Source organism: Acanthopagrus latus, chromosome 19 (genome assembly GCF_904848185.1).
Source record: "Acanthopagrus latus isolate v.2019 chromosome 19, fAcaLat1.1, whole genome shotgun sequence".
In the NCBI taxonomy this organism is placed as follows: Eukaryota; Metazoa; Chordata; class Actinopteri; order Spariformes; family Sparidae; genus Acanthopagrus; species Acanthopagrus latus.
In genome coordinates this window covers 9277730-9292654 of record NC_051057.1, presented here as the reverse complement: position 1 = coordinate 9292654, position 14925 = coordinate 9277730, and the positions used below count along the sequence as shown (strand labels likewise).

General features: G+C 39.7%; 1 protein-coding gene and 1 long non-coding RNA gene across 4 annotated transcripts; both read right to left on the bottom strand.

Annotated features, from left to right (window-relative positions):
* Window positions 1-922: 922 nt before the first annotated feature.
* On the bottom strand, window positions 923-7712 carry LOC119008581. Of its 2 annotated transcripts, none has more exons than XR_005071463.1 (2): window positions 3366-7712; window positions 923-1966 (listed from the first exon to the last, which is right to left on the bottom strand). It is a non-coding gene; the product is annotated as an uncharacterized LOC119008581 (long non-coding RNA). The 2 variants fall into 2 exon arrangements; XR_005071462.1 differs by having other exon boundaries at window positions 3373-7712.
* A 1492-nt stretch (window positions 7713-9204) lies between these two features.
* On the bottom strand, window positions 9205-13615 carry LOC119008998 (sialoadhesin-like). Of its 2 annotated transcripts, none has more exons than XM_037079833.1 (9): window positions 13521-13615; window positions 13265-13346; window positions 12749-13132; window positions 12196-12501; window positions 11833-12081; window positions 11401-11511; window positions 11128-11200; window positions 10798-10837; window positions 9205-10439 (listed from the first exon to the last, which is right to left on the bottom strand). In XM_037079833.1, exons 2-9 carry the CDS (start codon window positions 13335-13337, stop codon window positions 10200-10202), a joined length of 1476 nt encoding a protein of 491 aa, XP_036935728.1. In that variant the 5' UTR covers window positions 13338-13346; window positions 13521-13615; the 3' UTR covers window positions 9205-10199. The 2 variants fall into 2 exon arrangements, with proteins under 2 accessions (XP_036935728.1, XP_036935729.1); XM_037079834.1 differs by having other exon boundaries at window positions 11401-11484.
* Between the last annotated feature and the right edge of the window lie 1310 nt (window positions 13616-14925).

Genomic DNA, 14925 nt, shown 5'->3' with positions numbered 1-14925 from the left:
ACTTGCATATAGGTATTCACTTCAGACAACAACCACTAATGAGACAGCATGCTGAAAGGAGCTTGAAAAACAACAACAACAAAAAAATACACAACAAAACCTTGATGTACTAAAAAAGGAAAAGTTCACTGAGCTTGGACCCAGTCGACAGCGAGGAGAGAAAGGGAGGGTGATTACGTCACACCGGACGTGCAGTAGAGCGGGGGGCGCTAGCATCCCCCCTCTCACACACACCAGGGGAGGAGCAATGGAGCTGCAGTTTGAAACACAACTTTTCAGCACACAACTCCCTCAGCCATCAGCGAGATAGGAACCCGCTCTTAAAACAATATAAAACCTGCCCGGGGATGTGTCTCCTCGGCTGTAACCTCAACCGACCGTCACTTGGATTCCTTATCTCAACGACACTTTACACATGCATTTATAAACTCTTAGCCTGCACGAATAGTATTCATAAGTCAAAAACAACACACAAGAACAACCATCTCATAAATCACATTCAATACTAATATATCTATTAGCACACACATTTTAGACCAGAACTATCAAGTTTGTCTAATAACCTTCACATCGTTTGAGTACTGCAACACACTTAACCACTTATTAACAGTAATACAAAGCTCTTTAGAACAGCAAAAATGTCTCCAATGTCTGACAGTTACATCAGCACCAAATCACACAACACTGCAAAATAGCACAATTTATTTTAGGAAACACTAATTTTTCCAGTAGATTCTTCAACACACACTCAAGACACAGGTAGTTGACAACACACAGTCAACAACCTCATACACTACTTTTTTACTTTATTAAACCCCCATAAGAATGTTCGAACATTTATTGTTGGTTTAACTGAAACTTTTTTGTTGGTCTTCGATTTTTGTTAACAACTATTATCGTTGTTTATTTTCAGTTCAGATTGTTTTTTTTTTGTGTGTGTTTTTTTCAGTTTTGGTTCTCGCATGCATTATTCTCACATTTCCTTTAATTTAGACTTTAATTTACCTTGCTTTTTGATTATTTATCCGATGTTTGCCGTCCATGGACTTAAGGCTGTATTTTAACCTGCATTTCTCTGTCCTACAAATACCCTTTTCTTTTCTCTTAGCCCAAATTGAAGAGTGCTCTTTTTTTTTTTTTCCCACCCTGGATAGTCTCTGCCCTTTTTAGCCTGAACTGTCTTTATTTTCAGAAGTCCATGGTCTCAAACTCCTAGTTTAATCTTTATCTCTATCAAAAGATGACTCGTTATCAGAATTCATGCACTCTGGCAAACACATTTGTATAATTTGTATAATTTTGCAGCAGGAAAGGCTTTCCTCAGAGTATTGTTTGCACAAACATTCTGCTAAAGTTTTATCTACTGTGCTTACACCATAAACCTTTCTGGTGGTCTTCTTGAGTGGTTTTAATATCACCACGTTTTAACCACACTAACTGTACGTATGTCAGCCTCCTTCTGGGCTGCTATTAAGGATGGTAAAGTGGTGAGTGGTTCACAGTTTTCGGCTGCCTTCAACCGTCCAACACATGTACCGGTTTCAGCTTGTTTAGTGGCCTCGTCAGCCAGGCTATTGCGTTTGGCTATTAGGGAACTGCTTTTTTGGTGAGCAGCACACTTGATAATAGCTGATACACTTGATAGATGAATGCTTGAATTAGTGTTAAGATGGCTGCTCCATGCATTACTGGTGTGCCATTCCGCTCTGAGAAAACCTCTCTGTTTCCAGATATTTCCATATATATGACACACTGCGTATGCATAGCCCACTGTGAGTATACATTTAACCGCTTGCCTTCTGATAATTTGCTTTGCGGCAGTTAAAAGCTTTAATTTCTGCAAGCTGTGCTGAGCATGGTTGGGCAAGATAGATTGTTTGGACTGTGGTAAATATATCATCTGGCAGCAACTGTACAATTTCTTAACCTGTGTTGTTGCTTGTCACGTCTCTGAAGCAGGATCCATCTACAAAGAGAGAGAGATATGTTGTTATTGGCTGATTATGCATATCTTCACGTGGTCTCAGAAACACATTTGTGGCTTGAAGGCAGTCATGTTGCATTCTATCTATGGGTATCATCATCCATGTTGCAGGATTAACTGTATTGCAGCGTTGGATGTTCAGTTGTTGCTGAGAGCACAACTTCATAACCTAGCTTGTGTAAGCACAAACCTTGGACTGGTGAGGTGGGCATGTATCTGGTGAGATGTATACAGTATTGTTGGGTGTCCTATGGTTCCTGTTGAGGCTCTCTCAAAGCAAAAGCTGCTGCTGCAAGTCCCTGACAACTGGGATGCAGACCAGCCTCAGAGTTATCTAACTTGGTGCTATAGTATGCTAAAGGTTGCTTACCAGTTGGAGCGTCTTGCATCAAAATTCGACAGGCAAACTGCGCCCTATCTGCAACATATTTAATTATCTGTTCTTTTTGGTTTTCTGAGGTTAAATGAAACAGCATGCAGAACACAAACAGTTAGAGGACACATAATTATATCAGATATGGTCATAACGTTAAAGTTACGTAAAGTTAAAAATAATGATCTATTAATCACTTTTCGTCACCGTGGGACTACTCTTTTTTTTTTTTTTTTTAAATAAACACCATTTCAGAAATGTCTTATTTTCATGATTTTTTTTTCTTTAAGGGACGTCTATGGTCTGGGAGGCCTAAAAGAATAAAAAAAAATGAATGAGAAAAAGCTCAATCTATGGACAACAATAGCCTGCTAAATCCAATAAGGCAATCATTTGTTTTCATTTGCGGTTTTGGAACAAAGTTGGACTGGAGAAGAAAACTATGGCATCCAAATCCATGAACAAAGTTTACCATTGATAGTGAAAGCAACCTTGAACTGTGAGTCAGGATAAACAGGAATGCTAGAATATGCATTTGTTAAATCAGTAACTGAAAACCCACAGTCATTACAGCATCTTAATTTATGACCCTAAAGTATTTTAAAAATCTCTCCCCCCCCCTTTTTTTTTTTTTTTTGGTTTCTTTTTCGGGCAAGATGGGGGAGGTACATGGTGAAATGAGAGAGTCAACAATGGCACCCTGATGAATGAGCAATGACCTTGACAGCCCTAGGGCTGAGTGGATATTTTCTTTAACCTAGTCTAACAGTCAACAACAGGATAACAACAGAATGTGCATCTTTTATATTTCTAAAAATCAAACTTGCTTAGAGCCCTAAAGCTATCAAATACTGCCAGAAAGCAAAGCTTAGACTTTAACATTCAATCAGTGTTTCCCTCTGTGTGTGTGTGTGTGTGTGTGTGTGTGTGTGTGTGTGTGTGTGTGTGTGTGTGTGTGTGTGTGTGTGTGTGTGTGTGTCTTGTGTATGTGCTGCTCAAAGTTCAGACCTCTGACCTCTGCTGTCTCCTTTGGCTGTGTCAAGGTGAATCCTGGGAAATGAACAGACACCTTTAGCTGGTGCATGTGGTCAGGATTCCTCTGGATCTCTCCCTTCTTGATGATTAAGCTCGGGGTTCCCATAACCTTACTTCTGCAGCATAGCTTATCTGGTCAGTGCTGTTGCACTTTCCTTGATAATTTGATACGGGCCCAGTCTCCTTTTCCTCTGGCTGTTGTGCAGTGCCTGCCATCTTTGTCCAGGACTCTGTGGCCCACCCGACTCCAGTCTTTGTGTCAGGTGATACCTCTGTAGCCTCCTTCAATTTGTTTGGCTGACATGGCCTGTGTATAAAACACTTCTGGATCTCAATGACAGTCTGCTTCCTTGTTTGCCTCAGCACGGGGTCGGGGAACATCATCCCCTCAGTGATCTCGACTCCGCAGTCAGTAGTCAGTAGAAGCTGGCTGGTGGAGAAAAAGGCTTTTTTGGAGAAGCAAGGTTAATTTGTGACTCATTTTAGAAGAGAGAAAGAGGGCTGAAAAGACAGGGTGTACTGGTTATCCTCCTCCCTCCTTCACAGAGTCATCCTGGGATGCCTGACCTTGTGTGGAGAAGGTATTGTTTAAAGGAGGGTTGTAGGTGTGGAGACAGCATGGAGGAGGTCAATTCCTAATTCTGGCCCTACATTGTTTCTTCTTTATGTTACTCAAACTCTATTTTCCCATTACCGTTTCAGTCCCACTACTGATTTTAAAAACTTGTCAGTCTACCTTTTTTTCTTTCCTGCTTTCCTGTTACCTTTTCTTTTAACATATTTTACACTATCTTAAACATTCTGTGCTTAATGTGCCTTTTACTGGAAGCACCCCATGGGTGACACAGTGCCAAAGTTGAACATTTTTAACCACATTATTTCCCCATTTGTCTGCCATTATTTCAGCAGAGCCTGTAAGAGGGTCAGATAGAGCTTATAAATTTCCGGTTTTGTTCCTTATGTTTTCAGCTGACTCACTGGGACAGATGTGCTTAAACTTTCAATGGACTTATCATTCAAACAAATTTCACAATCATTCTGCTCTTCCCATACAGTGTATGGATGGATCTCATCAACCACACACTAACTTTGGGTAACTTTTTGGTTTGTATGACACATTCGTTCCGAGCAACGCACCCCTGTAGTATACAGGCTGTATACTAGTCACTGAATGTCACCACGAAGTTTATTCTTTATACTTATTTCATATATTTATTTTCACTCATACACCCATTTTATTGTAGTGGGGCCTCATGTAATACTGTACTGTATCATATCATTATTACAGTATCTCATATTGTATCATATTATATTTTCTTCCTATTATATGCTATTATTTTCATTGTATTACCCTTTATCAGGTTTGCATAAGTCACTTCCTTTCAATTTCTTACTCACCTATAAGGATTATCTTATATCTTAAGAATGTTAGACTCAGTGTGATGAATCAGATCTCTTTAATGCATGCTGCATGTAGGGAAGGTCCAGACTGTTCTCTCCAGTCTTCCAAATGTTACTGACTTAAATACAACAGAGTGGAGGTCACATACTTTCACGGCACTTCATATCTTACTCCCTCTCAAAACGATAACCCCTCATGTAGAGATAATTGCCTCTTATATGACTTTCTGACACTCCAAATGGGAGTCTCTCCTCCTCCTCTCACATCCTGATCATATTCTTTACAGCACATTGATTACAAACCGGAAGAGTCTGTATTACCAACTTTCGTCAAATGCCATAATGTTTGACTGATTTCTTGCTCAGTTTCCAATGTCCAATTTCCTCATCATCAAAATATGTTTGTTCAAGCCAAAAATGCGTTCCGACACCTTGATTTTCCATGTCCCGTTTAGTGGCGCAATAGTCATCAGTAATTATTTTATTTTCATTTTTATGCTTGTATCTGTGTTATCACCCACCACTTTATCCTCATCATTCAATTTATTATCATATCATATTACTTTAATTTGCCTATAATTATCAGTTATTTTAATTACACTTCTCTTATTACTTACTATTCTTCTATTATTTACTATTCTGTTATTATTTACTATTTTCTTATTGTTTATTAAATATTATTATTACTATTATTATTAGCATCATTATTGTTGTCCGTCACCACTTCATCCCTTTTATGGGGTCGCAGGGTTTGTTACTGGAGCCAGTCGCAGTTATCTGTCTGGGTGAAGGCAGGGCACTCCCTGGACGAGTCATCAGCTCATCGCAGGGCCCTCACTGATGGCAGTGGCACTGCAAGGTGCCAACTGCACATCAGGAGCAATTTGGGGTTCAGTATCTTGTTCCGATGACGAGCCTACCTGCTCTACCTGCCGCCTATATTATTATTATTATTTATTACTTATTTGTCACAGCATCGATTTTAATGCTTGCTCTCTACTCCAAGTCTAAGTTCTCTGCTAAATGCAGAAGGTTTGGCTGAAGTCTAAATTGCAGCTGCCCTGACAGTGTCTCATTGTTTTCTGTGCTGGGCGCTGGCTGGTTTTCAAGGTCTCCCCTGATCTATTTTTGATTGTATGTGTGTGTTCTGCTTCTGGCCCTCTCTCTCTCACCTCTACTGTAATTTTTCCCACTATTCTCCCGTCTACTTCTCACAGTGGAAATTGTCATGTTTCCTTCTACTTATCATTATCATTTATTATCATCATTCTTTAGGTCTTTTCTCTGTAATTCAGCCTCTATTCAGTCACAATAATTTAGGTCAAAGGTCCCTGCTAACGGCCACTTTGTGGCTCCAGAGGATACCCCGTGCCATCTTTTCATGCACTCCTGAATTTTTCTCTTTTGCGTTGGGTGTTTTAACATTACTAATTCTGCGGGTGTCAGTCCCGTCGGCCGCTTACTGTGTGTTATGCCCATCCTGTCGGACGCTGACTGGCACAGCTGGCGCTGCGTTACTTTTATCTTCTATTCTTTCTTCCTTGCTGCCGTTATCTTTTTTGGATTAGATTGCTCCTGCTCTGGCCTTCCGATTATTATTCTCTTTTTTTATTTAAACAATTTAACTGTTTACTTACGTATTTTTGTCAAAGAACAAAAAACAATTTCTTCTACTACAATTATCTATTTCTTTTAATTTGTCCTGCCTCACTTGTTCTATTTTATTATTTACACGGTACCTTACTCCTCTATTTTACATTCATGCATTTTTTTTTCAGTTTTCACACTTTATGTACATATTTTTACAAAGGCCTTATATTATTTTCTTCTCTTCTACTCTACAGCTATTTCACTATAACAGCCCTCTTTCATAGGCGCTGTTCTTGGATCCGCATTATCTTTTTATCGCTCCAGAGAGGGCACAGCGATTTTGGCTTCCCCGCCAAACAGAACTTCATGCGCGTCTAAATCATTCCTGAGAGGGCACAATGATTATTCGTAAGACCGCCAGTTCTCTTGACCCTTCCCCCGGGTCGAATGAGCTCTTTGTTCAAATCTCACAACACAACAACACCTTATTTAACGACTTACAACAACAACAACAACAACAACAACTACAGATTAGACTTGTAGTTCTTTCGGCCCTCTTCACGGGCCGCTACAACCTCTTACTATAGTCTCAAACCACAATAACAATTTATTAGCGACTTCTGCAGATTTCCACAATACCACTTTATCACCGACTTCCTCGGATAACAACAACGATAACAACCGATAAGACACTCAGACAACAATAACAACTTGTTCCGACATCAACGCGCATTTTATCTTCAACTTATCTGTCCCGTCTCCTTACACTCCACAGCTCGAGCTATTTGTTTTAACAGATAACTGCTTAGTGCAGTTTCCTTGTGCCATTATTCTCAGTACTGCCACATATTTTACAACATACCACACCATTCCACTTCCAAGACTCAGACACATACAGATCCACATGCAAATTAACATGTTAAAAAGCATTCTCTCACATTTATCCATCCCTCTTCATACATACTTTGTTTTATCATTAAAAGGTGGTTAGGGCAAGCTATGCATGAACATTATTTATCAGACATAATTCGCTGCGCACATGAACTGACTTGACTAAATCATACTTTTACATAAACATACATGAAACATACATATATAATTATCAATCACACATACTCACAATTTTGGCCTGAAGGCCGCTGCCATGCCTCTTAAATACTTCAATTCAGGTTATTACTTTTTTATTTTTTATACAACCAAAACTAATAATAATAACAATACTTAAAATTACTTATTAATTTTTATAAAGGAAAATTTACAATAATAATTTAATTAAATTTATCTTAATTTAATTTTTATTTTTCATAATTCTCAGTCTTAGGTTCTTTTGGAGAGGTTTTTAGAACAATACCTGAGACTTGGGGCTGGGAAGGAGTAGACGGTATCACTCGTAAATGAAGAAAAGATATAAATATATCCCTTAATGGTGTATGTGGGGCGCGCCTGAGATCCGCCGTCCCGTCCCTCCCGGTCCGCCGCCGCAGGCTGTGTACCGGGCCGCTCCTCCGCGGCTAGGCTCGCCAAAATGTAGTGGGAGACTACCTTCCTTATCCGTCCAATTATTCCACTATCTGACTCTGTGACTCCGCTCAAAAGTTAAAGTCCAAATCTGAGGAGAAACGGCTCTGAGACTAAGTCCAAAACCAGAGGCAAAACAGCTCAGAGACTAAGTCCAAATTTGAGACAAGACCGCTCAGAGACTAAGTCCAAAACAGACAAGACCGCTCAGAGACTAAGTCCAAAACAGAGGCGAGGCAGCAAGTCTTCAGTCCAAAAAGGTGTTTATTCCAAGAGAAGAGTTATAAATCCATGAGGTACCCCGGGGCAACTGAGAAATCTGCCCCGATCACCCTCTTTTATACCCGAGGTCCAGGTCACCAGTGCCCTCCTGGACCACCCCCCTTGTCATGATCACGCGAGACTGTCATCTTACTATTCTCATTTTTGTCTGACTTCCTTAAGGCCTACAAAGTGTCTCACCCAGGCCCCTATCTGTGGCCTTGAGTGAGCTGTAGCTGCACCTGCTGCTCCCCCAGTCCAGCCTTTATTATACCGGAAGCATCAAACCTTGGTCTTTCATCAGGCTCAAATTCCCTATTAATACAGAACTGCAAGTTGTATTCTCAAATCAATTTATATGCATGATCATGACCCTGTTTGTATCTGCCACTACAAGACCAGCGCCTGACTCTTGGGACACTCTACTATTCAACCTGAGCGGATCGATTAAATGTTTCAGTGTGTAGAGCAAGTAAATAAACTGATCTCAGTTCAATTAGGAGAAATATTAAGAGGAAGATATCAAGAAATAAGAATAAGATGTTAATCTTAATAACAGGTGTGTATTCTGTTAGAATGTATTTGGTTTAACTTCAACTGTTTACTGAATGTATCTGTAATCTAACTACACCTTTGTTTCTGTAGCTTTACTGGAATACAGTTACCTTTTCTGTGTATAAGAATTATGTAATCCTGTTACTTCCTGAGTCTGGGGGGCATTCATAGTGAATTATAATGCATTCATAATATTTCATGACTAAACTCATAGACACACATATTGATTTTGTTGCACTGTATCAACAGTCATAAAATAAATATGGATGTGACTTGTAATCTGACTTCTGCTACAACTTTCAGGAGACAGGAGATACACAGAAGGTGTTGTTTACTCACTGTATCTGTCTGAATGAAGCTGATCATTAAAAATATGCTGAATTAATGAGTTTCTGAGTTACAAGTTAAATTTCTCTGCTTTCAGAATAAAACCTGTATGAAATAATTCAAGTCATAAAAAGACAAAACAAATCTTGTCAAGATTTATTCTCACTAAGACTTAAAACAATGAGTTATAACAAACCATCAACAAGTGTATGCAGCCACTGTAATAGTTACACCATTACAACCATCCTGCACACACACACACACATGCATCTACATGACAAATACAGTGAAATGATTGAAGGTTAAATATTTTACATATTGTGTTTGTAGGAATATCTACAGAGTCCTCACTGCTGACACCAAGACACAAAGCTTTATGAAACACACTGAACGACTGTGAGAGATCAACATGAAGATTTCCACTAACAGATGATAGTCCATGTGTTTGCTGGCACATACTCAGATTACCCACCTGTCTCATTACTGGACACTGAACAGTTTAGTCAGCTGGTGTTACAGGCGCCATCCTGTGGCGCTCAGAGGATGATGCACTGAAGGATAACACTGTGTTGTAAATAATACAGTCACATTTATTCATTTAATGAAATGAATTCATTTCTAACATTGAGGCGTCTGCAGCCAGCTGATGCCAAAGCTCATTTTATATACAGGCTATAGCGTATTAACTTAGAATGGTGAACATACAGTTTACATCAGGATTTAATTGATACCCAGCAGCCAATCAGAGTCAATTTTTCCCCCAGACCCTAATATAACATAAACATTAAATCACACAAAGATTAGAAATGAAATAGACTGTAATCTTGTACTACACTACATGTGTTTGTGTCTATTTAGAGCTTTGGGACTTTTTCTTGTACATATCTGACCTACAGATCACTAATCACCTGGTAACAGCTGCATGAGGTCAGCACATGGATACAAATCATGATGATGAGATAACCCACAAAACCACCTGAGCTGCAGGGTGTGGAGGTTTAGAGCTTCCCTTTATTTAACTGTAGGCAGTGAAGATGACATGTTCTTATCTAGGCTCCAGTGTCTTTTCTGCATTAAGTGACATAAAACATCTTGCATACGTAACAAATGAATCTATATTATGAATCCAAGACAAATATGATCTCAAGACAATACTCATTTTTTCTTCACGTGAGCGTAGAGATCCTCTGGCCCGTCAGCAGTGTGTCTGGAGGTGTTTGCTGGCTTGGACACATTGACCTGTGCATACACTGTGTCCTGCTGCTGTCCACTGTCCTGCACTGAGTCAGAGGACGGTTCAGGTCTGCGCTTGGAGAAGTCGATCTCTCCATAGTGGATGTTTTCCTCTGCTATGCTGGGTGGTAGCTGAGGAGCCAGCTCGTCGTCTCTTTGACTCTGAAAAATGAATCAAACAAGAAATGTTGTGAGCTGGATACTAAAGTTTACTAAATGGTTCTTTGGATAAATTGGACTCAAAGACAACATGTGCTGGTCTTGCTGGTGACCAGTCAGTAGTGAATATTTGACTTGGAGACTGTGTCTGTCCCTCTCAGCTGCTGCTCTTCACTTTAAATATGTCATATACTAGGAAGCTAATGTTAGCTTTGTCAGTAGCTTCACTCAGTGAGCAGTTACATCTGCAGATTCTACGTACTGTTAAAGGAATGTTTTCACATGAAATAGAGGACACAATCACTGTGAACAGATGTGAGACAAACATTTCAGTACTGTGCAATAAAGTTTCTTCACTCACCTCAGTTTGTTGAGTAGTTTGATATTTAGTCTTAAACCACCTGGAAGACATAATGAACAATTCTACAGGTTTTAGGTTAAAGGGACAATAGGAGTACATGAACTGATGGTTTATTTGAGGTGCATCAGTGGAAAAAAAAAAAGAATCCAGATTAAATTCCACTCGGCACAGATTAGTGGTGAAGTTAATGGAATTTGTTGAAGCTAGGTCACAGAAAAGCTTGTAAAATACTTTTGTTCCCCTTGTTTCTTTTATAGAGTTTGAGAATGAGTCACTTTAATTACATCTTTATCCAGGTCCTCTCCATGAATGAAGGTTTGAGACACTCACCAAACACAGACTGCAAGGATGAGTATGACGACCACGATCCCTCCAAGAGCTGAACCCCAGACTACAGAGTTCCCTGTTCATCAGAAAGGAAATACGTTAAACTATGGTGACTAAAAAAACAAGGTTGGATGTAAACATGTAATAATATTGATGTAGTCATTATTTGGATAAAATCATTTCATACACTTGCATTTAAAAGAGCTTTACAGGGAACTAAAACAAAGGAGAGCAGGTGAGATTAAATGAGCAGATTCAGTTCAGTTCTACATTTACCTGCAACATTCAAATGGATCTGTGACGACGTCTGGTTACCGAGATCATTTGTGGCCACACAGTAATAATCTCCTCCATCTGTAACTATAACGTGGACAGAAAGGCCAAACTCTGTAACAAGACAGCACGGTCACCTTCTCCTTAATGGAAAATGTTACGACTCTGAAACATCCTGAACTTTAATTCCTTCTGTTAACCTCAAATGTAAACTTGTACATCATGAAACACAGACTTTATTTAATGATAAATGCTCTCCAGCCACCACAAGATGCTGAGATACTCTCCAAGTAAGTGTCTATTACTCCAGAATCAATTCATAAGAATGCAGTCAAAAGTGCTTCACTAAAACAAACAAACAAGAAACACCAAAGCAGATAAAAATAAGAAAAGCGCAGACTAAAATGAGCAGATTCAGTTCAGTTCTACATTTACCTGCAACATTCAAATGGATCTGTGACGACGTCTGGTTACCGAGATCATTTGTGGCCACACAGTAATAATCTCCTCCATCTGTCACATTAAAGCTGTAAAAGTGTCCTTCAGCTACTTTCATCAGTCCATCTTTGCTGGTCCTGAACCAGCTGAAGCTGCTGACGGGAGGCTTGGCTCTGCTGGAGCAGGTCAGGTTCACCCAGCTACCTGCTGATGCACTGATGGACACTGAGGTGTCTTTAGGAGCATCTGAGGAAAATGTGACAGAGATGTGAGATATGAGAGTAACATCAGAGCCTGAATAAGATCCTTTATTTGTATCATGTGCTGACAGGATCCAATAACAAACTCTGGTTGTCTTACATGAAACACTGAGAGTCTTTGTCTCCTCTGCTGTCTTGACATCTTTTCCTTCATTCACAGGATATGTGGCAGAACAGCTGATGTTGTATCCATCATGTTGCTCTGACAGAGTGATGGTCTCCTGGATTTTAGTTGTAAAGTTTCCATCTGTGTTTTCCTCTATTTTGTTGTGAGAGTCTTGTTGGAGATTCCAGGTGAGTTTAGGAGGGGAGTGTGGACAGGGAGTGAAAGCTGAGCAGGTTATAGTGACAGACTCCTTCTCCTTCAGATCACCTGAGATCTCAATTGTGGGGCGACGAGGAGAATCTGTGGGTTCAAATCACACATATATTTTTAAAAAATCAAAGAAATCATGTAAAATTGAGTAATTTGTGTTTTTCATTGCCAAAATTTAAAGAGAATCTTACAATCACACAGTTTCCCCATAATGTGACCATTTACTCTCAAACTATAATGACACAACAGAATTTAAATGTATTCATATGTAAGTGATTTCCATTTTATTCTGAACAATAACATTATAGACTGACTGAGAGAAACTAAACTCTCTTACCTTCAACTGTTATTTGAAGAGGATCACAGACAGCTGTTGCCTTGAATGAGTTGTTCTCAATCCTGAAGTAGTATGTGTCTGTGTAACTAGTGATTAACCTGGAAAATAAAGTGGTGCAGTTTTTCTCTCTCAGGTTTCCAGTTATGTTCATTGGATAGATGTTATTTGTCCTACTGCTGTTGAAAATCACATTGTCTGGTTTGTTAGCAAATGCGTGGTGGATTTTAATCCACACTCCAAAGATTTCTCTGCTGCTGTCAAACTCTTGTTCTGATTTAGATGTAAAGTTACATGGGATTTGCAAACAAGATCCACTCAGTGCTTCCATCTTCTTTGGTGCAGTGATGAAGAGGTCTGAACTCTGAGTACAATCAGCCAAAACACCTGTAAAGCAGAATCATGATTAACAAAATGTGGAAGACAAATTGATGATGAACAAGCAACAGTATGATGTCTGCTCTCTAAACTGGAAATAATCAGTGTCTCCAAATAAAAGTGAGTGAACAAACAGCTCACCTGAGAGAAAGAAGAGGCTCAGCAACATGTTGGCTGTCACCATATTCACACACAGGACTGACATGACACTCATCACCTGGGGCTGAAAATAAAAAATGTACCAGTGTGAGTTAGATCGAGATCATAGATGTGATAAAATGTCACTGAAGCAACTTGTAATTTGTGTCACCAACAAATAAAATATGTCATGTATTATCTTTAAAAGCAGAGGATCTAAACATTTGAATAAATAAAAAGCAGTAACATTTGACCTTACCAAATCAACTTGCAGCTCAAACGGAGAAATAATTGTCTTTTAAAAATCAGATAATTTGTGTCAGCAGAGCTCCAACAGACTCAGTAACAGACGTCTCTACTAAGACGATGTAGTAGAAAAGCAAACAGCCTTCTGGTTTCACGCGACTAAAATACTGCAGAAATAAGAGAAGTCTTCATCCTTCCTGTTCACACATTGTGAGTGAGGAAGTCTTCAGCTCATCAGAATTCAACAAATACCAAGAACATAACTTTTTCACACTGGGCCAGGAAAGGTGGAGGAACATTTATTCAAAGTAACAGCAGGAATAAGAACACAACAGTTTGACAAAGACTGAACTAATGACTGGACTTAAATCCAAACTAAAGTAGACTAAGACTAATAAAGCTGATGCAGGGCAGGTGAGGAGGAAATATCAGGCTGAGGAGGAGCTCAGGAACACAGGAGGGAAACACAACAAAACACAACACAAAAACCCAGGAAACACAAAGGGCTGGGCGATATGGCCACAAGATTTCCATGGGGTCGCGGGGTGTTGCTGCTGGAGCCAATCCCAGCCTTGTCTCAGGGGGAGGGCAGGGTGCTCCCTGGACAAGTCACCAGCTCATCGCAGGGCCTCACTGATGAGCAATGTGGGGTTCAGTATCTCGCTCAAGGGCACTTCAACATGCAGCTCAATAATGCCGGAGCCGGGATTTGAACCTGCGACCTTCCAATCACTGGTCGACCTGCTCTACCTGCTGAGTGGTCTGTTCTTCAGTAACTCCTTTTTTTCCACGAGTGAGGCAACAATACTGAAGACTGACTGTATGATGGTATATATCATCACCACAAATATGATATATGTCCTTTAATAATATATTTGATGTGTACAGATGTTATTATTTGTGTACAATTTGATTTTAGTTTTTAATTCTAGGAGGTACACAGGATGGTGGTGACTGCTGATTGCTAACAAGTGAGAAATGACGGCTGTGTTTAAATGCCTGGAAGCTCCAAACCACCTGATAGTTTTAATTAGAATTTGGGACATTTTCCAGCTGTGTTCATGGCGACAGAATCATGTAAGACAAAACAAGATGTCATGACTGGTAGTAACCCTGACTGCTGGAGCTGGAAAACATCTATGAAGTTCCCTGTCAACTTTTGATTGTTGATTATCACGAAGATGAGAGGTTTTAAATTGGACGTTTCCACAGAGCTGCTTCTCATACAGCTGATCTCACCAGCTGGGACTGTTAGGTTAAATACTGGAGTGATCAGGTATTTTAATGGAAACTGAGTCACAGCAGGTAAAGATTTGGATGATCGGTTGACAAAAAGTAAGTGAAGGAAAGTGTCCCAGTCAAACGATACATAGTCAATACATGGACAATGAACACAGCTGTGGAGCACATGATGAAGA

What these genes read in the sequence shown, in the direction of transcription:
- LOC119008998 (XM_037079833.1), bottom strand. Translation starts at nt 13,337, where the DNA reads ATGAGTGTCATGTCAGTCCTGTGTGTGAATATGGTGACAGCCAACATG. An exon ending in GAGCCTCTTCTTTCTCTCAG is followed by an intron (nt 13,133 to 13,264) that starts GTGAGCTGTTTG and finishes TCTGCTTTACAG; the next exon opens with GTGTTTTGGCTGATTGTACT. An exon ending in GATCCATTTGAATGTTGCAG is followed by an intron (nt 11,201 to 11,400) that starts GTAAATGTAGAA and finishes TCTGATGAACAG; the next exon opens with GGAACTCTGTAGTCTGGGGT.